The 23,332-nt window shown below is 41.5% G+C and overlaps 1 protein-coding gene across 1 annotated transcript; it reads left to right on the top strand.

The window, feature by feature from the left end:
• Positions 1–12,455: 12,455 nt before the first annotated feature.
• On the top strand, positions 12,456–16,331 carry LOC143572228 (uncharacterized). Its single transcript, XM_077057446.1, has 2 exons — positions 12,456–12,540; positions 15,223–16,331. The coding sequence occupies exons 1-2, from the start codon at positions 12,456–12,458 to the stop codon at positions 16,149–16,151; spliced, it is 1,014 nt and encodes a 337-aa protein (XP_076913561.1). The 3' UTR covers positions 16,152–16,331.
• The last annotated feature ends 7,001 nt before the right edge of the window (positions 16,332–23,332 follow it).

Below are 23,332 nucleotides of genomic sequence, written 5' to 3'. Positions count from 1 at the left end.
GTGAGCTTCGTTTAATACTTGCTCGCGCAATCCTCCCTTGAGAGGGACCCATATGCGGTTAGCAAAATATCGAGTGTCGTTCTCCTTGAGCTCCAAACCCTTAATCATACCCCTAAGGGATTCGTCTTTGATAAACTCTGGTTTCAAGGCTTCTTGTTGAGCTTCTCGGATGCGGGTAGAGAGATCTGCGCGAATGGTCAACCTTAGCGCCTTGACTCGAAGCGTTTTTATTCGCTCTTTCCTACTTAGGGCGTCTGCTACTACATTCGCCTTTCCCGGATGATACTTTATTTCGCAATCATAATCATTCAACAACTCCACCCACCTTCGTTGCCTCATGTTTAAATCTTTTTGATCAAATATATGTTGAAGGCTCTTGTGATCCGTAAAGATTATACACTTTGTACCATAGAGATAATGGCGCCAAATCTTTAGCGCGAAGACAACTGCTCCAAGTTCCAGATCATGCGTTGTGTAGTTCTTTTCATTGGCCTTGAGTTGGCGTGAGGCATACGCTATGACTTTGTCTCGCTGCATAAGGACACATCCGAGTCCTTGATGCGAAGCGTCGCAGTAAACGAAGATGTCATCCGTCCCCTCGGGCAGAGACAAAATTGGCGCACTACATAACTTTTGCTTTAACATTTGAAACGCCGCTTCCTGGTTTGCGCCCCAAACAAACTTCTTGTCTTTCTGAGTTAGCGCGGTCAGAGGTAAAGCTATCTTGGAGAAGTTCTCAATGAAACGTCGATAGTAGCCAGCTAGTCCTAGGAATTGCCTCACCTCAGTTGGGGTTTTTGGCGCTTCCCAGTTTTCGATGGCCTTGACCTTGGAAGGATCGACGTGTATCCCTTTCTCGTTTACAACGTGACCGAGAAAGTGAACCTCTCTAAGCCAAAACTCACATTTGGAAAACTTCGCATACAACTTTTCTTTCCTCAGCAGTTCCAAAATCAATCTCAGGTGCTGCTCATGCTCAACTCCGGTTCGAGAGTAAATCAGAATATCATCTATAAACACAATCACAAACTTATCCAAGTATGGTTTGCACACACGGTTCATCAAATCCATGAATACAGCCGGCGCATTAGTTAGCCCGAAAGGCATCACTAAGAACTCATAATGGCCATATCTAGTTCGGAAGGCTGTCTTCGGCACGTCTTCCTCATGGACCCTAAGTTGGTGGTATCCTGACCGTAGATCTATCTTCGAATAATAGCTGGATCCCTGTAACTGGTCAAATAAGTCGTCAATCCTCGGTAAGGGGTACCGATTCTTGACTGTCAGCTTGTTCAGCTCCCTGTAGTCAATACACATTCTGAAAGAACCATCCTTCTTCTTTACAAACAGTACTAGAGCTCCCCAAGGTGAAAAGCTTGGGCGTATGAAACCCTTATCCAATAGTTCCTGTAACTGATTGGATAGCTCTTGCATCTCAGATGGAGCTAGTCGATAAGGCGCTCGAGCTACTGGCGCAGCTCCTGGGACCAAATCAATTCGAAACTCGACTTGTCGCGGCGGCGGTAATCCGGGCAAATCTTCAGGAAAAACTTCTTGAAATTCGCGCACTACTGGTAAGTCTTCAATCTTTCGTTCTTCTTTCTTCTCTACTACATGCGCCAGGAAGGCGTAGCATCCTTTCCTTAGGCACTTGCGCGCCTTAAGACACGAAATGAGTTTCGTCGCAACTCTACTTCTTTCCCCTTGAATTACCAAGATTTCTCCGTTCAACAGTGGGATCCGAACCTGCTTCTCATGGCAAATAACCTCCGCGTGGTTCTCGACTAACCAATCCATACCTACCACAATGTCAAAACTTCCCAAGTCTATTGGCAATAAGTTAATATTGAACCCGTGACCTCCCATGACTAATACACATTGCTCAGTTCTTTCGTTCGCGCATAACTGCCTACCATTGGCTAGTTCTATGGTATAAGGCGTGTCTAGCCTACTGGTCGCTAAGCCTAGGGAGTTTTTAAACTCAGCGGATATAAAACTTAGGTCAGCGCCAGTATCAAATAAGACAGATGCAAAATGGCCGTTAAGTAAAAACGTACCGGTTACCACATTCGGCTCTTCTTTCGCTTCGCCCGCGCCGATCACAAAAGCTCTCCCGCGAGCTTGGTTTCCCTTTTGCGGGCAATCCCGACTGAAATGCCCTGGCTTCCCGCATGCATAGCAGTTGTCGCTTGCTCCAGCTTCCTTAGCATGGCAATTCACCGTCTTGTGGCCTGGCCTGTTACATTTGGCGCACATGACGCTCGCGCATTCACCCTGGTGGTGAAACTTGCATCTGCTGCACCATGGGTAAGGCCCGCTGTAACCTTTTCGCGGTGGCTCCGCGGCTTGAATCGCGTAAGCCCTTGCGCCCTCTTGTCTTTTGAACGGTGGCTGCTTGGAGTCGGTCCCTCGGTGGTGAGAGTTCCATTTCCTCTTGGGATCAGAGGTTCGTTGCTCGTTTCCGCGCGCAGTCAACATGCCCGCACGGACCGTATCCCTGGTAAGGGTGATGGCCCGCGCTACCGCCTCATCAAAGGTTGTAGGCGCTGCGGCGTTGAGCGGAACCCTAACAACAGGAGGTAACCCAAAGATATACCTCTCGATCTTCTTTTCCTCCGTGTTTGCCATGTCTGGCACCAACTGGCAAAGCTCGTTGAACCGGTTGTTGTAGGCGTCGATATCCGTTCCTACCATGGTGTGGTTCCAAAATTCCTGCTGCAGACTCTGAATTTCGGCGCGAGAGCAGAACTTCTTCATCATCATTTCCTTCAGCTCCTCCCAAGTCTTGTGGAGAGCAACTTCTCGTCCCAAAGTCCTCACTTGAAGCTTCCACCAAGACGAAGCTGCTTCTTGGAACATGCAGGTTGCGTAAAGGACCTTCTGGTTCTCACTACATCCGCTAATGGAGAGAACTGTCTCCATCTTGTCAATCCAGTTGTAGAGCCCAATGGCCCCTTCTGTACCCTTGAATGGTCAAGGCTTACAGGCCATAAACGTTTTATAGGAGCATCCTTTATCCAAGGCTCCTGATTCGGGTTCTGGGGTCTCGTTTTCCTGACGGCCCTGACTTGATTCGGCCTTGCTGGCCTCATGCGTTGCGATCGCCTGCGCGATTATTTCCGCGAGTTCCTCGGGTGTCATGGTAATTCCCTTGGCTCTAGTTGGAGGCATTCTCGCTTTAAAAGAGTGAAAATATATCAAACTTAGCGCATGTACCCTGAGCACATAATGTTCTTATTCACTAGACATTGTGTGACCCGTGTTCCTAAGTGTGCGTGTAGTTTTCTTTGGAAAATATTTTATTTGAAAAATATTTCATGCGATTCCCCTAGGGTTATAGTCTAGGTTAAAACTTCTTTTCCTAGTTCGCTATAACCAGTGCTCTGATACCAATCTGTCACACCCGGCCCTGACTGGCAGAAACAGCCGGGCGCGCGCGAGTGGGGATTGATAGTTAAGCATGGGTCATTACAAACCTTCAAAATAAAATTTCCATTGCGCATGAAATGTCTAGTACAAATACATTACATTGTTTAAAAATTACATAAAAACATCCAAGTATAAAATCGTTGAAGATTTCCGCGCCATATCCCCTTACGCGGCGGGAACAACCGTGCGCGTCGAAGGGATAGAACTAAAATCTTCCAAAAAGCTAATTTTAGATGTTCTGCGTGAGGTGCTCTATATGTGACTCCTTGCGTTATCTAGTTGTCTCCTGAAAGACACGTAAAAGCATTTGAATCAGTATAAACTGAGTGAGTTCACAAGTTTTAGTAACTTGATAAAACCATACTGAAACATATTATTGATAACATCATTAAAACACATGCTTAGTGAAACCGTATTGAAACATAGTTCTGATGACATATTTCTGATAAAAACCGTTCCGCGGGTTACGCGCGAACATTTCTTGAAACCGTTCTCGTCTGTGTAAGTGGCGCTGCCACTACGAGCGAATAATGCCGTCCCGCGGGTTACGCGCGAACGTTGTGCCGGAAAACAAGGCGCTCGTCTGTGTAAGAGGCGCGACCTCTACGAGCGGGCTCAATCCCATAGTACTGCCCCATGACCATGCTAGGCACTCGTCTAAGCAAGGGGTGCGACCCCTACGAGCGGGTTGATCAAACACAGCAGTCCCTATCCTTAGAGTTCCAAGGGTAAAGTGATCACTTACTCGTTTCTAGCGCACTCATATCGAAAACCATAGTCAATCGTTTGCATTGCTCGAAAGTGTACCATGATAAAATATAATTTCAACACGTGTCCCTCACCCCGAAAACAGTTAAAAAAAAATGAAAATAGTGAAAATAGGGGCTGTGAGACTCACCTGTGGTTCTTGTTAAGGGATTAATCGAGATTTCGGGTTTCTTGGTGTTAGCCTCGGAATTGAGAGTCTAGTGATGGAAACGGAGATGAAAATTACAGATTTAAGGGAGTTTGGAGTGTGTTTTCTTGTGTGATATTTTTATTCAAGAATTGTTACATATTTATAGGCAAATTTAAGGGATCACAATCCCTTGATTTATGGGATTTAAATCTTATCTTATAGGGTGTAATGATGACAAAGTATGGGATTTATTATTATTCATTTAGAAATGGGGGTGATAGTCCTAGGGAGTGGTTAAAGGATTCTGATTGATTTTGACAGGACATGCAGGACTGTGGTTGGTGGGAGTAGGTACGGCTGACAGTTGACTTTTCGTGTTGCAGTATACTTTTCCTGGTACTGTTGTCAGTGTGCACTCAAAAGGTAAAAATCTCTGAAACATGCAATTGGTTCCTTCTGGGCGGGGGCAATCCCCTTACACTTGAGAAATATACTAAGTGTTTGTGTGTGCAGCCTTGCGCGTATAGCCTTCTGTGTGTAGGCTTCTGCGTGTAGCCTTCTACGTGTAGGCTTCTGCGTGTAGGCTGTTTTTTTGCTGCGGGTAGGTGCTTAACCTTCTCGCAGCCAGGGACGTTGGGTTTCATTTGTAGATTCTCCATGAGGTCTTGGTATTTCAACATAGTGATCAGTTATGTTGAAGTCAATTCCATCTTGGAGCTTCAGACAAACTAGCTCTCAATGTTCCCGCCATGCGGGGAGGTTAGTTCCCTTTCCGCATGCGCATAAATGATTTGGGATGCACCCACCTTAGCATCAAGCGGGGTGGTCAACCCATTAGACACGATATAAAGTTAAAGTTATGAAAACATTAGCCAAAACATTCGCGCAGGGCGCATATAACATATGCCCGCGCTGATTCTAATATAGCGCGCTCGCGCAGGGCGCATAATATTCACAATCACCTAATTATTAGGTTGATTACTTAGTTTATAGGATTGGAAAATTACCGGGTGTCACATATACTATGTAAACATTATGTGGTTTTAATTAAGGGGTTTCTAGATACACTATATGGTATTTTCAAAACACCCACTTAATTCGCCACGGATTGGTGAGGTGTTTTAGAAAAATATGTTTTTTTTGTCTTTTTTATTACTTTATTGTTCTTTTTGTCTTTTTGCTGTCTTTTATTTTCTTTTATTTCTTTTCTTTTGTTTGTTTTTTACTTTTGTATTAGTAATATTTTAAAAATACTACTTTTTAAATATTTTTCATTTTAAACCAAGTTTTGGGTAAAACCAAGGAAAGTCGAACTTCTCGTTTTAACGAGCTAGTCACTGTTCAAATCACCAAAAATATTTTCTAACATTTTTAAATTATGTTTCGTTTTATAATATTTAAATTTCTAAGTTTGTGGTATGTTAGAACAAAACTTGGTTTAATATCAAGATCGAGTGGATTTACATTCGCTTAAACCCGAGTTTGGTACTTTAATTAATAAAATTTCTCAAATTTGTTTAAGCTACTGATTTTATTGAAGTAATTCATAAATATAAATATAGAATTGTTTGACGAGCTGAATAACACGAGGATATAAAATGAATTAAACAAAATGAAATACTCATAAATACGAAAAATTGAAACGAAACAACATAAACAAAACAAAATTTATATATAATATTAAATAAATAACAACGAGTTCGAAAAAAAGAAACAAAACACAAAAACAAATCTAAACTGCAGCACTACCCGCGTCGTCGTCTCGTCTGCGTGTAGTGGGCTTATCCCCAACATCATCACCGTCGTCGTTCTACTGTCATTGTAACATCTCGGATTTTCGTATTTGTATTCGTTTATGTTAACCTGACTCGGAAATGTAATTCGGAACTTTCTTATTAATAAAAACTTGTATTTATGATTATTTAATTTTGTTTAATTCATTTTATATCCTCGTATTATTCAAACTCGTCAAACAATTCTATATAAATATATGAATTACTTCAATAAAATCAGTAGCTAAAAAAAGTTTGAGAAATTTTATTAATTAAAGTCCCAAACTCGAGTTTAAGCGAATGTTAATCCACTTGATAGTGGTATTAAACCAAGTTTGGTTCCAACACATCACAAACTTAGAAATTTAAATAATATAAAATGAAACACGAGTTAAAAATGTTAGGAAATATTTTTGGTGATTTGAACAATGACTAGCTCGTTAAAACGAGAATTTCGAATTTTACTCGGTTTTACCTGAAACATGGTTTAAAATGAAAAATATTTAAAACACATTTTTTTAAAGATTATTAATACAAAAGCAAAAACAAACAAAATAAAAGAAATAAAAGAAAAGAAATAAAATAAATGAAAAGAAAAAAAAACAAAAAAATAAAAAAAAGGACAACAAAAGGACAAAAAACACATTTTTCCAAAAGACCTCACCAATATGCCATGGATTGCCCAATCCGTGGCGGATTGGGTGGGTGTTTTAAATTTGGGGTGATGTCTCTAGTAAGACCCTTAATTAATAACACAGAATTTTTGCAAAAGCTAATACGGAGTACTTTCATGATATTAGTGTTGCATTGAGTGCGTAAAAGAGGCTATAGAAACCCAACATACCGTATTTTCTTGTTTTTTTAAACCTCGTGAGTAGTGAGACTTGAGGTGATGATGCATCATCCTTGTCAACCAAAAACAAAAACAAATTCGTTAGCTCTTCGTGGGCAGAGCGGACAATATTGGTGGTGCGAGGGGCCGGATATTACTGGTGGTATTAGATCTACTCTTGTGCCATTCGGGATGATGGGACACGCGTCATCGAGGACGATGACGGCAGTGAGTCAAAGTCAACGGTCGTCAACAAGTCAAAGTCAAAGTCAACGGGTTAAACTCAAACTCGATTAGTTTGAGTCAAACTCAAACTTGATCACTTTGACTCGATTATTTTGACAACACTTTGACTCGATTAATTTGACTCGAACACTTTGACTTGATCACTTTGACTCGATTACTTTGACTCTAACACTTTGACACGACACGACCACTTTGACTCGACTCGAACACTTTGACTCGACTCGATCACTTTGACTCGACTCGATCACATTGACTCGACTCGAACACTTTGACTCGATCACTTTGACTCAATTCGATGACTTTGACTCGACTCGAACACTTTGACTTGTTGAAGGGTATATCAAAGATGTAAAGCACTTCAAAACTAATGAGTAACAAGTAAAACAACCTCAAATCTACCAAAAACTAAGATCAAAACCTGAAAAGTTTGATCCGAAAACCACAAAAGTTGAGCCGAAAGCTCTGATACCAGTTGTAGGTCCTCTTTGGATGGATCTAACAACTTTACTCGGATCAATCCGTGCTGTTAGCTAGCGGAAATCACTAAGAACACTCGGATCTCGGATCTTAGTTTGTATGAACACAAAAGATGGAAAGATAAAGTTGGGTGTTTGGTCGAGAGAAAACTCTCTTTATTTCCAAGGTGTTGTTTATTTCAAATGAGATGTGTGGAGTTGGTTGTGGAGAAATGGGTTAAATGACCCTTTATATAGGGTCTCCATTTCTCCAACTTTTACATTTCGGTCCGTATAAAATAAACGTACTTAGGTACGTAATACACTGAATATTAGCAAATTTAAAGAAATACACAATCCTAATACTTATATAGAATATTAGCCCTACAAAACCCGACCCCACTAACCTCGTTAAGTTTGATTATTAAACCCATCAGCGTGCCATTTACGTGAGGTGCAATTTTGTCCTTTTCCCCCTCAAATACACCTCAGCCCCTCACGCGAGTGGTTTGTAAATTAGGGTTGGGTTTTATTTGGGTAGAAAAAGAACAAAGATGTCTCTCACGTGAGGGGCACACTGATGAGTTTAACGACCAGACTTGACGGGGTTAGTGTGGTCGGGTTTTAATTGCAAGTAAAATAAAACCACATGGACGAAAATCTCAGATTTAAAACTATTGGACTACTACCGTAGATTTGGACAAACTAAAACTACAGGGACGAAAACCGCAGTTTACTCAATTTTTAATACAACTACACTACTACACATGACAAAAAAAAGTACATTGACTGAATTTGCCACAGATTCAGTAGAGACGGTTTTGTGAACCACGTAGACTCGTATAAGAAAAGACAACCCAACCCCCTCCCCTATCTTATGAAACATACTCCAATAAGTCCATCCTCGCAATCAAGAACCGAACACCATGACCACCTTTTGTCTCCGTAACTTTACAAAAACTCATTACTTACTTATGACATGACATTCCCTCGTTGGTCTATTTCTTTTAATAATTTTCCATAATTCTTCATAAACCTGTTTAAATCTTAATAGTCTTAAGGTTTTTTTTCCCGAACTTTTAATAAAGCTATATACTATTTACACTTTACACCCTTGATCATAAACACATTTATTTTCGAAAGTAATAAATATTTCCACTCTTTTAACAAAATGAGAACGATGGTTTGGTCATATTTTCTAACCGAAGGAGTTACTCTCTGGTGAGTTAATCTACATTTTTCAAACTCTAGCTTTTGGCATCGATTATAGAACAATTAGATACTAATATTCTTGGCTTCCATTGGTTTGATTTGATTTGGAGTTGAATTCATCATATTGTATGTCGATTCTTACAAAACCCAGATTTCCAATTGGGTTATATTAGGATCCTTTTAACTGCATTGTTCTATGACTTCTGGATTGCTTCTAAAAGATAATCAGATTTGAGTCCAAATCTCAATTGTATTATTAATTGTTATGATTAACTTGGTTACAAATAACCCCTGTTTATAACCTTTTAAACTTTAACCCATACAATTCCTCGTTAGACTCACTACGTCAACTAGGTCTCCGTACTTACGCAAGATCACACTAACAACATATATCCAGATTATATTATTATTATTATTATTATTTATATACCAATAGGGCAGTACTCATCTCTGGAAGTTTAAGGTTTTGATAGCATGTATCAACTCCACATAGGCCATCAATATTGGGATATTCAACATTTTTCCATGTCTTGTATCAACCGACACTGTTGTGTTATGGGGTTTTAACACAATATGGAGTTAATAGAATAAGAAATTATCGGCTGCTTTATATTGGTTCAGTTTAAAATCAGATTACAGAGAGGCAGATGGGAAGAAGATCACACAGTCATATCATATTTGTTGCCCTTATTCTCTCTATTTGTCATATTAGACACGCGTTGGTGGATGACAGTGATTGTGTCTGGTTTCCACAGCTGCTATGAGACGAGGCTGATGCTTTTGTCAATACACCAGAGTTGATAAATCTAATATTTTCAGGGCTTTGGTATAAATCGATTAAGAACAAAAGTAGGTGACATATTAAAACAGTATGCCTCTAGATAAGCTTAATGTCTAGATGAATAAAAAAAGTTTTTGTTATCCAACTGAAATATGCGCCACGTCATTTGAGGATGTTTGAAAGAAGAACCGGCTACGTCAGGGCCAGAAGGGGGATTGCTTGACACCAAGCACTAGATTTCATCTTCAATTCGTGGACGTCAGAAGGGGGATGTATCTTGAGTCATGGAATTTGAAAGTTTAGTGAACTTGCTAAGGTGGTAGTGAATTACTTTCACTGTTAATAAGCTAATTTTACTAGTGTGATTTCAGTAATGATGAAGGGTGCATATACTCTTTGATAACAGATTGTTTTATAGTGAGTTATGTTGGTAATTCTTGGGCTTGAAAATTCCTGTATAACCAAACTGACATAATAGCAAAATATTATTTTCTTTTATAATTGATTTATGTGACTTTATCCTTCCAGTTGGCTACTATGGTCAAATTGCACAATTATAATAAAACAAGTAGTTCAGAACATCAAATAATAATAAAGGGGTGAATGAAATTTTTATGGACAAAACACAGTACCAAGAAGGCAAGAACATTAAAAGATAGTACGGCAGATCTGTTAGAAAGAACAGAGTTGCAATGTAGATTATCATAGTTGATAACAAAGATTCTACAAATGAGGGAATGCTTGCAAAATTGGTGTTTTTATAACTTCAAACACATGGGATTTATTTCACTAGGCACATGAAGTACTTGAACAATTGTATCAGTTAATCTAGGTGCAGGTTTTGGAGTACAATAAGCATGGTAGTTATCTCCTGATGTTTATGTAAGCTATATAAAACATTCTCATGTTCTATATTGTAAGTATTTTTGTTTGTGAAGTGTTCTGTTTGTGTTCATATATTTCTGACCAGTTCTTTATCATATGACTTTTTAATGCTTTATATGTGACCATTCAAGGTGATTATTAGTTTATATGCTGACTTGCACATAAACTGAAACTTTTGGGAGAAAATCTTTTTATACAGTTATCTCTTTGTTTGAATTCTGATTTTTAATCTTTTAGTATTTTATGTTTATCTCGTTTCTTAGTTTATCTTTTTCCTTGTTTAGTATAAACAGGATCCATGGTTGTTTGGTTTCTTCGTGTTTGATTAAGTTTGACATTGAACATTGTTCTTAGGACCGTTGGTTCGATTTATCGTCTTTGATTATCATGAGTTTCTTGAGCCATTGATTGCTTCTAAAACTGCATTAGAAGCAAGTTTAAAGTATTTGATATTATAGTATTATAGTATTTAAGGTTTATTAGTATTGGGCCCACGAGCCCGATTAATCTCTATATATTGTCATTTCTATTTACAAGTTGAAATATTTTGATATGGCATCCTATAATTTATTGTATAAGTTTTCTGAAATGCACACAATCTCACATATTAGAGTTTTAGTAATTTTATTCAAAAGATTTCACTTGAATTAGATGCCTTTGCCTTATATCATAGGCATTTTGAGTGTGCACAAGCCGTTGGAATCGGACAGGGGAGGCTCACAAGGTGCTTGCTGTTGCAAAATTGATTATATGAATATTTTTCGCATCAAGTAGTGCAAATCAGTTTCATTTGTTCAAGAATGGATCTTGTACCTGTGGTGAAGAAGTTGAAGTTGGATCTGTCAGAGAATTTGTTTGTTAGTTATTTTACTAAACAAATAAATTTATTATGTGTTTTTAGATGGTGGCTTTATATATTTAAGACCGGATAACTTGCTGATCCTGGAAACAGAGGCCAAGATGGTACTATATGGTATCAGCAGCATGGAAGCTAATACCTTGATTGGGTATGTATAATTCCTGAATATGGCATCCGTAAACGTCTCAGGATTTAGATGCTAGTTATCCTTTCTGCTTTGCCAAGTGTCATTTCAGGATATTTATAATGCTGCTGTCAAAATTCTCTTTTAACTCATGCTGTTAATGAAACTCAGCTGTTGTTTTTCTTTCTTTTTTTGCATTGGAAGTCACTGTTTACATGCTATGATAGTTGTGATCTTTAAATATCTTCTTCATGTTACATTATTAATTATAGGAAATTTCCTCAATGAGAACATGCATAAACAGGGTTCTGTTTGATTAATTTGTATCTCTGCATTCATGACTGATTATTTTGATTCTTTTTACTCAGAGCTATATTATTCGTTATTTACATAGATTTTTTGCCGTTACATCGCTTGATTCCTTTTAATAGCTAATTACATTGGAGGTGTATACACAATTGAATTTTTTCTTTCTTCTTCATTTGATTAAAAACTTGACTTCACTGTGATCTTACCTCTCTGAAATTCGATCTTCTGTACATTACATCATAATCATTCACAGGAGTTCTGAGTTATAGTTCAAGGAGTAATGAGTACAATAATACTTGCAAATTTAGTCAAGTAAAAACTAACGATCCTCGTATATTTGATGATGTATTGACCGCTTAGTGGCGTATTGAGTATCGACCGAATAGAACATTTCTGACGGTATCCGTATTTGTCCAAGTTCAATGAACCTAGAGCTACAAGCGCAAGCATATAAACCGCTAATCGTCAATACAAAGCCCCAAAATCACAACACTAGGGCTTATACAGATTTGGGGCTCCAATTCACTTCCTTTCAATTCCTTTATCCAACACAAAGGTACACACACTCCAAATCGCTTCCTTTCAATTCCTTTATCGCCACTTCTTTTGGTGAACAAAGAATTCCGTTAGGATTCATCCACTTGTCCCTAAAAATGGCTCAGAGAAAATCAAAGAAAATTAGGCGTAGGGCTAGCGAAGCATTGAATGATGACGATCGACTAAGCCGGTTGCCGGATGGTTTGATTCATCACATTTTCTCTTTCATGGATACTAGATATGCTGTTCAATCTAGTATTCTATCAAGAAACCGGAGAGATACTGTGACAATCGTCAATTTCAGGTTAACTCCGTTAACTCAACTCCGTCAATTCAAACTTTAGATCACTGAACCTATAACGCACACCTCATTACATTTAAACTAGGGTTTAAATGACGCTTGACACTTACTACATGTGTAGTCTTTCGGGAATTGCACCGAAACGCAAACGAGTTGACGCAAACAATTGGTGAATAAACGAAAAACGTCAAAACAATAATTATGTGATAATTATGTGTTAGACTTATGTGTTATGTGATAACATGTTATATAACGTTAACTCAATGTGCAAACTAAGTTAATTAAGCTAGAAAAGTAACATTTGGAAGTGGAGGGACCTAGATGTAACTTGATTATTATTAATAATATTATAAAACCCTAAACTCCTCTTCCTTTCTCTCACAAAAACCGACGGCAGCCCCTTGCTCCCCCTCTCCTCACAATCGGCTCACATACACACACATATCACTTGGTTTTGATCTTGGTTTTTCACAATTGAAGCATCCTACATCCGTTTCTAGCCATCTCCTACCTTCCTCTTGCTTGTATTGGTGTTTTGAAGGTATAAATTACAAACCCTAGGTCCGATTTTTCCTATGTATGGTGTTCATATGATTGTTGTTGATTTGATGGTGTATTAATGATGATTTGATAACTAGTTTTGATATTATTGCATGTTAATTGTTGTGTCTTTGAGTTTGAGATCAAATAAAACCCTAACTATGCATGTATGTTGTAATTGATATGCGTAGATAGTAGTTATGGTGTCTAGAATGTTATATGAATGATTTGTGGTCCATAAATAGTTAAATTGTTGAGTTTGGATGCAAACAGTTTCTGGACAGATTGTGTTGTTGATGTTTCATTGACTGTAACGGGGTGTAAAAGTAAAAATTGATTGAGATAATTGATACTACAGTAAACTAGGTTGAGTCTAGTTTCTAAATAATGTAAATTTGCAATTTTTGGACGTGTAAAAGTTAACCTTTATGATCTTACAAAAACGTTGTGCAAAGCTGAGTTGTTAGACCTGCTGTTGGGTTGTTTTGTAAATGTTATATCTCATGAACTACGAGACCAATTGGGTTGGTTCCACTTCTGGAAGTTGACTTATTGAGTTAGGAACCTAACCCAAGTGGTCTTGCATTTATTGGATTTTTCGTTTAACGGGAATTTCAAATAACATTCTATTGCGCATGAATTGACTGTTATGAGTTTGCTGTAATGATTTGATTATTGTGAGAAACCTATGTGGAATAAAAATATAATAAAATATTTTCTGGAAACCTAGGACATATATGCTTTTGTGATGATTTTTGGTAAATTAATTGTGATGCTATGATCGGTGGAATAGGACAATCTTTCAAGTATAATTTCTGTCTCGGTGAAACTAGCTGCTGAATTTTGTGAAAATGCATGAAACATGATAATTGCTAGTTGATTGCTATGTTTTGACCAAATTGACCATATGGGGAATAATTGCTAGTTAATTGTTATGTGTGACCAAATTGCCCTTACGGGGAGTAATTGCTAGTGATGTACATTTTTAATACATGACACGTAAATAATTGCTCACGCACGTATTGTATCACAAATGTACTTGTTAAGTCACACACGATTCACAAACAAACACGAAACGTATCTTGTGCTTAGGAATTATGTGCCGGGTCTAGAGACTCGATATTAGTTCCGATACTTAGAAAATCTCTTTGTTGTTTTAGAACGCTAGAGAGAGTTTTCTGCGACACGCAACACTTGGTGATTTATTTTTGGGAATACTTCGCAAACAGTGAGTTCACTTACCCCTTTTAAACTGTTTTCAAACTCTTTTCACTTGGGGAGATAACTCCGAAAAACGCATTTAAGATTTTGTTAGTATAAATTATATATCACGTGTAAAGACTAAGTGGCAAACGCGTTAACTAAAGTCCTTCATTCACATCGAACCGTTTAATATTGGATAATAGCGAGTCATTGTTGAGTAGTACTACTGGGTTTGACAAACCCCACCCAACGCTAAACTCGACTGGAGGTCGAGTGGGTGTAATCTTGGCTAAACACATACCATGGTCGGGATAGACCTGGTGGCAAGACAAATGATAAACAGTGAGCTTCGGTGTCGAACACTTAGTAATACTTGTTTATAGGCTAGCTACCTATAGATATATAATTGACATAACACTATCTGGTAACGCAAAACGCTTAACGCAAAACGCTGAACGCAAAACGCTTAACGCAAAACGCTGAACGCAAAACGCTGAACGCTGAACGCAAACGCTAAACGCTTTATTTTATATAAACTTGTGAACTCACCAACCCCGTGTTGACACTTTTAGTATGTTATTCTCAGGTAGCCGAGGCGGGCGCGCGGTTTAGGGTCATGCATTGCTTGAAACACTTTTAATTATGCAAACTTATTTTAAACTGTTATCATTGGGTTTTAAGTCGTCCTGCGTGACGCAACATTGGTTTCTATGGTTTTACGCTTCCGCATTTAATTACTCGTAAACGTTTTATGGTTTGATTATAACTAATGAATCCGATCCTGTTAGTTCACACCCTCTGACGGTAAACCCCGTTAGTGGGTTTTGAGGGTGTGACAGATACCTGGAAATCCCAGCCCCAATTGAGCACCGAGATCATTCGATCTCCCAATCGGGCAAGTGGCTCTAAATTTCCAGATTTTGTGCATAAGTTTCTATCTAGGCGTGAATTCCAATCCAATTTCATTGGCCTTCCGCTCCTCAGAGAGATCATTGTCTATGCAATGTCTCATAAGACCCGGAAGCTAAGGATTGAATTCTCAGGTGATAAGAAAACCAGACGGGGTGAACTGGATGCATCTTTATTTAGATCCCGGCATCTTGAACAACTCTTCTTGAGCATTAAATTCGATCTCAAACTTAGTCCTCCTCTGATAGTGGATTTTCCATCTCTAACCACTTTGAACATAAACCATGTTAACTTTATATTGAATGACGTTAGTAAGTCTAATGATTTTTGTTCCCAGTTTCCCAATCTAAAAACTCTTGCCTTGGATGGTTGTTGGTTATTTTTTGACACTTTCATCATCAAGTCTAGTAAGTTAGAGACTCTGTCCTTTATAAATCTTCATTATATATCATGTAAGTTCGTGGTCTCAGCACCAAAGCTCTCATCTTTCACCTATAAAGGCTTTGCTAAGTTCTCATTATCTGCAAAAGATCTTGTTTCCTTAAAGACAGTATGTTTTCAGACAATCAACGAACCACAGGTTACTGATTGGATGCACACCTTCAGTCAACTCTGTACGGCAGAGTCTCTTACATTAAACTTAAATGTCTTTAAGGGTCTTTCTGAGTTCCCCGAATTGCTCGAAACACGAAATTGTCCTTTCACGAGCCTGCAAAGTCTGACTTTGCTTTCAAGCCAGTTCCCTCTATCCTTGGCTGCATTTGATGGTGTTCTCAATTATTTCCGTCGCAGCTCTCCAGATTTAAAGATTCATATTGAACATGATCCAATACCACAGGGTCTCCTGTACACCTTGTGATCTAATCATTTGTCTGCAGCATGAATATATCATTGTGTGGTTGCTGGTAAGCTCAGTCTAAATTTTTCTACTCAGTCTTGATAAATATATATATATATATATTTTTGAGCTATTATTAAGTTTGCAACTGCTATTGTCGTCTACTATGAGTTTGCATGTTTTAAAATTTGAAATATCCACTATTTTTTATATTTTAATATTTTCTCACTTATATGTTTTATAATATATATACAGCATTTAACTGAATGTCTATAGTGAAAACTGTAGTTTGGGCTTTGGGAAATGGGCACCTAACTCAATATGAATATAAAAGAAGAGATTAAAAATCAAATTGGGTAAAGGTGTTAAAACACAGTTTTGGTTGGACTCGTGGGCTTGTGAGCAATAACGAGAAGTCGGCGGTTAATTTTCAATATTGGCAGAGATGGTTTTGCAGGTTAAGGCTAAAGAACTGCATATTTTGGAGTTTCTGGTTAGGCTAAAGATTATCAAGAAGAAGAGTGAAGCTGTTCAGGCAATTATGGGGGTGTGATTGTAACATCCCGATTTTTCGAAATCCTAAAATTTAATATCTTTAATTAGTTAATTAATTTGAAGAAGCTTAATATGTGACAATTGAAACCTATTTTATTGTGCACTGGGTTTAAGTTTCTTTTTTTACAGTTTACGATGATTAGCATAGTAAAAGGGTTGCTTTGGCTATTGTTAAAAGTTTAAACATAAACTTTGAAACTCCTTAAAAACTTAAGGGGGTGAAGAAACACTAGGTGACCCGGAACAGGTTACTGGTAACCTGGGGGTTAAGTAGATGTTTCCCACGAGGGGTTAGACCCAGCAAAGATGGTTCTTCTGATAACCTGCAAAACAGACACCGTGAGCTCGTCACTGAGAAGGGGGGGGGGGGTTCCTCCTTGTGACCACCCTCCGGCGTGAGAATCAGACTAGATTGCTCTTTAAATATAAATGTATATTAAGAGATTGCTAGAGCAGATATCAGGTATAATATGATGATATAAGATAGTATATGATGTGATAATAATATGTTGAGATGATCATACCATTGGGGTATTTATAGCCGAAGGTAGGTTTCCAAGGAGGTGTGGCCGGCTGAATAGTATTCCTGTTCTACCAACAGTGGACTATGCACAAGCCATGCTGGTTGGTGGATAGGTTACGGCCAACAGTAACCAAGTCGGTTGCACTATTCCACCAACTGTAGATTGTGCACGTCCCACCAACTGTGGACCATACGCAGGCCATGCTGGTTGGTGAGTAGGTTACGGCCAACAGTAACACTATTCCACCAACTGTAGGCTGCGCACGTCCTACAGTAAGGGTTGGTGAGTAGGCAGCGGCTAATAGTGACACAGTACAGGAGCATGCTGCTCGCCATACTGTATCAATGAGCTGTCGTATCTCTGATCAGATCTTTCGCCCATACCTCGTCAGATACAGTAAAAGATCCTTCAGTATACGGACTGGCTTTTGGGCGGGAGTATTCCCCCTCCCGCCTATGTGCGGGATTGTTCCCGGCTTTGCTCATTCCTTCAGGTGACACTGAGTGATGGAGAGTTAAGCCTTGTGCGTGTAGCCTTGCTGCGAGGGTGGCCTTCCCTGATGGCTTGTATCCGCAGCTGCGGGAACAGGCAGAGTCCTTCACCATAGGGAGGCATTTCCTGCGGGACCAGCTTGCGTACTGCGCGTAAGGACGTCACGTCTCTGAGCATGGTTGGTCCTGCGGATCCAGTTGGTTTCTGCGCAGACGTCCCTGTTTAAGGTGAGTCTTGCGGGTCCAACTGGGCTCTGCTGGGACCTACCTCTTCAAGTCCCCCAGTCCAATGTTCTTCTCATGCGTGTTTAATAAAGTGAGGTGAACTTTTGGACTTAAGCAAAGGGTTTTGAAAAGGGGTTTTTTAAGGTTTTCCATGGGGATTCTTCCCGCGGAAGTCCTTGTCACTTGCAGAAATTCCCGAGTTTCCTGCTTGGTCTTTGGGTATGATGCGGGTAGGTCTGTAACCTCCTCGCAAGTCAGGAGCGTTGAGTCCCACTTGTGTGGATTCTCCATGAGGTTTTGGTAGTTTTGAACATAGTGATCAATTATGTTAAAACCACCAATTCCATCCTGGAGCTTCAGACAACATAGTTCTCGACGTTCCCGCTATGCGGGGATGTTATTTCCGTTTCCGCAAGCATTGCCCAGAAGATCCTTCTTGGTTTCAATTCCCAGCGGAGCGCTAGGTATGTGAAGGGTTTTGCCTTAACACTGTACCAGCGCTCGTCTTACGGTTACTTTACTTCCAAGGTATTCCTGGCGTCAATTCCTTGCGGGTGCTAGGTATGTGAAGGGTTTTGCCTTTACACTGTACCCGCACCCGTCTTATAGTTACTTGGTTGCCGAGGAATATTTGGCTTCAATTCCCTGCGAGTGCTAGGTATGTGAAGGGTTTTGCCTTTACACTGTACCCGCATCCGTCTTACGGTTACTTGTTCGCCAAAGTTTACTTGGCTTCAATTCCCCGCGGGTGCTAGGTATGTGAAGGGTTTTGCCTTTACACTGTACCCGCATCCGTCTTACGGTTACTTGTTTGCCAAGGGGTAAGGGGTATTTTCCCGCTTACCTTTTGATATTTTTAAATTTTGAATTTTGAAATTTGAAGAGTTGGTGAAAGGATAAGAACAGTCCAAACCTCTGAAACGTCGTGCGACGGTTTCTTCTGTGTCAGGACATGCAGGAAGTTATGGCGACGTGACAGTACATGGTCATTCCAGTCGCTTTTTCAGGCGCGTGGGCGCGAGTTTTCGGGGCGCGTGGCCGCGAAATTACTGGCACGCGTCCTTTCAACAGCTGTTGCCAGCTTGCTTTTTGCCATGTGTCATATTTTCATTGCACCTTCGATTTCTCTCTCCTCCGCATTAAATTCATCGCATTAATTGCGATTAGTATATAAAGGGGGAGAGGCCTCTTTATAATCCACACTTTCACCCTTCTCTTCTTCTTCTTAGCGATTTCCGGCAAATACTCACCTTTTCAGGCAAGCATTTTCCCGAAATCGTTTTCTTCTTTCTGCAAGATGTCTTCACGTGATCTCGAGTCTACAGCCGAGGAGGCTGTGTATGCCGAGATCTCGTCGTCCGTTGCTGACAAGGACGACAAGAGCACGGCTGGTGAGTGCCAGTGTGCTCTTCCCTCCGATCTTTACCGGTACGTGGTCCGGAAGTTCATGCTCGAGTCTCTCGAGCCTGAGTTTCCGGAACCCCACCAAACCGTGTATGATGCCCCCAGAGGCAAGATCGGGGTGTATGCTGCATTCTTTGTCTACGGGAATCTTAGGTTCCCGTTGACAAAGTTTGTTTACCGTGTCCTTGAGAGGCACGGTGTGCACCTGACCGAGGTGCACCCGATGGCGATTGCCAAGGTCCGGCACTTCGAGTGGGTGTGCCGGATTCTGGGCATTGAGCCCTACGTTGACCGCCTGATGACCTTCTACACTTGGAGGTGCATCCAGGGGTGGTATACTCTTACAACCCGGATTAAGGGTTTAAAGATTTGTACCACCGAGCGGAGTCTTCGCTCATGGAGGCGGGAGTTCTTCTTCATATTAGCTCGCGCCATCCCCATTGCCATGAAGTTCAAGAATGGCCAAGCACTTCCGAGCCTTCACGCCTCCAACTACCAGGAGGCGGAATGGTTTTCGAGGATATCCCGGGTCCAATCTCCGGTTTACCGGTTTGCAGAGTCCGGGATGGTAATGTTGGGGATGAGTCGGGTATGGAAGGAGGCGGACGCGCGGAAGATCCCAATCGTCCTCGAATACGGTTCGAACTCTGTTCCCTACGGTATGCTACGTTTATTTTTGTTAATTCAAAATTTCTTCTAACTTTTTTCCTGTTTATTTCAGAGGGGAACGATTTGGAGTCGCTCCTGTCCCCGCGGGAAGCTGACGGTCCCGCGCGGATGGGTACTCGTGCTCTAGACGAGAACGAGTTGCCCATCCTGGAACAAATGGCGGATCTGTTCGTGGAGGTCTATCCCTTAGGCCACGAGATCCTGAGCGCCAGGCGGCCAGGTAAGGCGCTTTTTAATCCTCGCCCCCTCAATGTTGAAACCTCTGCTGGAATTCCTCTATTCATGTGTTCTGATGAGGAATCCGCAGATGGTCCTCCGTTGGTGCGGAAGAAGAAGGCCGCCGGCGGGAAAGGAAAGGAGAAGGTGGCCTCCACAGCCGATCCAGTGCTTCTGTCGGACTCTGAGGCAGAGAGCGAAGAGGTGGCGGGGAAGCCCGGTGGTGACAAGACCACTGCTCCGGAGGCTACTACTGTTACCTCCGGAGAGCTCATGAAGACGACGGTGACCGGCGTGAAGAGGCCGGCTCCATCGGGTTCATCCCCGCCCGTCCGTACGTTCAGGCTCAAGAAAACCCGTAAGTACAACTTTAACTTTTATCTTCATAGTTTAATATCATATAACATTTATCTTCTTTACGCAGGCGTGGATGTTGACGCATTCCAGGGTGGAGCTGGGTCGAGTACCTCCCCGCCAATGACGGGTCAGCCTACCTGAGGCGACGACCCAGGCGGCTGCTCCTGCGCCTGCATCCACTGGTTCAGTTGCTCACTCATTTGAGCCGACTGTTCCAGTTGTGATGACGTCATCGCCGGCGGTGAGTGCGATTTTTACAGCATCCTTCACCGAGCCGGCGGTTACAATTGCTGCGGATCTCGCGGCGGCGACCGCGGCGGCGACCACGGCGGCGACCACAACGGCTGCTACAATGCCCTCGCCACCGGCAACGACAGCCGGTCCATCAGGTACGCGCGGGGCTTCTCGCCAATCTTTGTCACCTTCCCATCTGCCTGACCTCTTGGACGGATTTCCTTTAGGTTCAGGTGATGGGTTTGGTGGCTATCGGCCTGTCATTGACCCTACAGGTGCGTAGGGTTCTTTTGGCCCTTATGTTTTTTATCATCTTTTCCTAACTGCTTTGTTTCTTTTGCAGTGTCAGATTCCAATGAAGTGTATGTTCCGCGATGGAACATCCGCCGAGGAACAACCCTTCGTACCCCTGTGGAGTGCGTGGAATGGGCTCGCCACGCTGCTCCCCATGGTGCGTTGGGGGAAGCCATGGCTAGCTACTAGGAGGGTAGGCTAACCAATGAGCTTCGAGTTCTCCAGGCCCTGATGCAGCCGCGCGTCGAGCTGCTTTGTCGTGAAAACGACAAGTTAAAAGCAGCTCACGCTAAAGAAGTATCTCAGGCGCGTGCTCTTCGGGAGGAGAATCAAAAACTAACCGCAGTGGCTGCGGAAAAGGAGAAGGCCTTCAAGGCCCTCGAGGTTGAGGTTCAAGCGCGACTCGAGGCCCGCTCCAAGGCTGCCCAAGCTGTTAACGAACAGCTTCGGCTGGCTAAGGATACTGCGAGGAACGCGACCGTGAGGGCCACCAAGGCTGAAGCTGTTGCTGAGCCTCTCCGCCTGGAGAATGAAGAACTTAAAGCCAAATTAGAGGCTCTTCAACAGGCTCATGATGCCTTGGCGATGGAAGATGCCAAGAAACTCCAGGAAATCTTGGACCAGAGGGGGGTGCTTGACCACACCGAGCGGAAGCTTAAGGGCGTCGAAGAGGCTGCCGCAAAGGAAGTTCTACTTGCCAATCTTAATAAGAGCGAAGCCGAACGCGCCTGCAAAGAAGCTCAAGCTACCCTCCAGGAGGCTCTGGTTGCCAAGGAATGGCTTCTTCGAGAAGCGTTGTCTCAGGTATGTTTTCGTGTCTTTACGCTTTTCTCTGCAAACAGAAAAGGTTTTGACACTTGTACTTTTTCTTTGTAGGTTGTGCATCGGGTCTTCTCCGAGACTACATACGATGATGCTATGAGCGCAGCCCTCAACGCTTCTCACGAGGATGGGGAAAGGGCCGGCTTCCTGCTTGGTCTAGGGTTCGTTGAGAAAGGCATCCCGCCTTCCAACTTCCCTTTGTATAATGTAGATACTGAGGCTATTTACGACCAAGCAGTGAATCAATACGCCGCCTTCCCGCATCCGGTGGTGGAGAAGGTGAACGAAGTCGCTGCTGCTGATGATGGACTTGCTATCCTTAGAGCTTTTCTTGAACCGCCACGTTCTACTGATGGAGCGGGTCCAAGTGGAAGTGGTCCTGAAGCTTGATTCTGAAGATCCCTTCCCGCTGCTTAGAATAGACTTAGCTTTGTATAGATTTATTTTCTTGTAGGCGGGTAATTACCCGGCCATTTGTAATATATCATTGTGAAATATAAATCTTTATGCGGATAAGACTGTTATCTTCTGTGGATTCCTTGCTTATAAATGTTATATGACTTGCATACTTAGTTTAAATTAGCAATTTTCCAAGTGCTTAGAATAAGTTAACCTGTTGAACGTGGTTGATAATGGGTTAAAGTTTTGCTTCCTCTTTCGTGATTGTGCGGGTAGAACCGTCACTTGCACTTAGTAGGATGGCTAAACTTTAACCTTTATCTGACCTGCGTGTAGGTTTCCCTCATCTTTCCTCGAAATTTCTAAGTCTAGGATAAGTTAACCTGTGAACGTGGTTGATAATGGGTTAAAGTTTTGCTTCCTCTTTCGTGATTGTGCGGGTAGAACCGTCACTTGCACTTAGTAGGATGGCTAAACTTTAACCTTCACCTGACCTGCGTGTAGGTTTTTCTCATCCTTGAGGATAAGTTAACCTTTGAACGTGGTAGATATTAGGTGTGAAGTTTTGCTTCCTCTTTCGTGATTGTGCGGGTAGGACCGTCACTTGCACTTAGTAGGATGGCTAAACTTTACCCATATCTGACCTGCGTGTAGGTTTTCCTCATCCTTTTTTAAGTTTTTTGATTAACCGTTCAACGCGCGGTTGTCAATAGGTTTGGTTTCCTTTCATGATTTGTGCGGTTAAGACCGGCACTTTCATTTAGTGGGATAGCCAATGTTTACCAATGACTGACCTGCGTGAAGGTTTGTCACGTTTTTGGGTTCGTGCGGGTAGGACCGCCTTCCCACGCAACGACTTCACGTAATGTGAATGCCGTCACTAGTGTTGCATAGTTTAAACGTTCGACGCGCGGGTTGTTGATAGGTTAGTGTTCAGTTTCCTCTATCATGATTCATGCGGATAGACCGGCACTTTCATTTAGTGGGATGGCTGAACTTTTCCCCTTCAACT

The sequence above is a fragment of the Bidens hawaiensis genome, unplaced genomic scaffold (assembly GCF_021521415.1).
Source record: "Bidens hawaiensis isolate Kalapana, Puna unplaced genomic scaffold, B.hawaiensis_p1.1 tig00025779_1, whole genome shotgun sequence".
NCBI classification, from domain to species: Eukaryota; Viridiplantae; Streptophyta; class Magnoliopsida; order Asterales; family Asteraceae; genus Bidens; species Bidens hawaiensis.
Note: the sequence above shows the minus strand (reverse complement) of the source record. Positions and strands in the feature narration are given on the sequence as shown.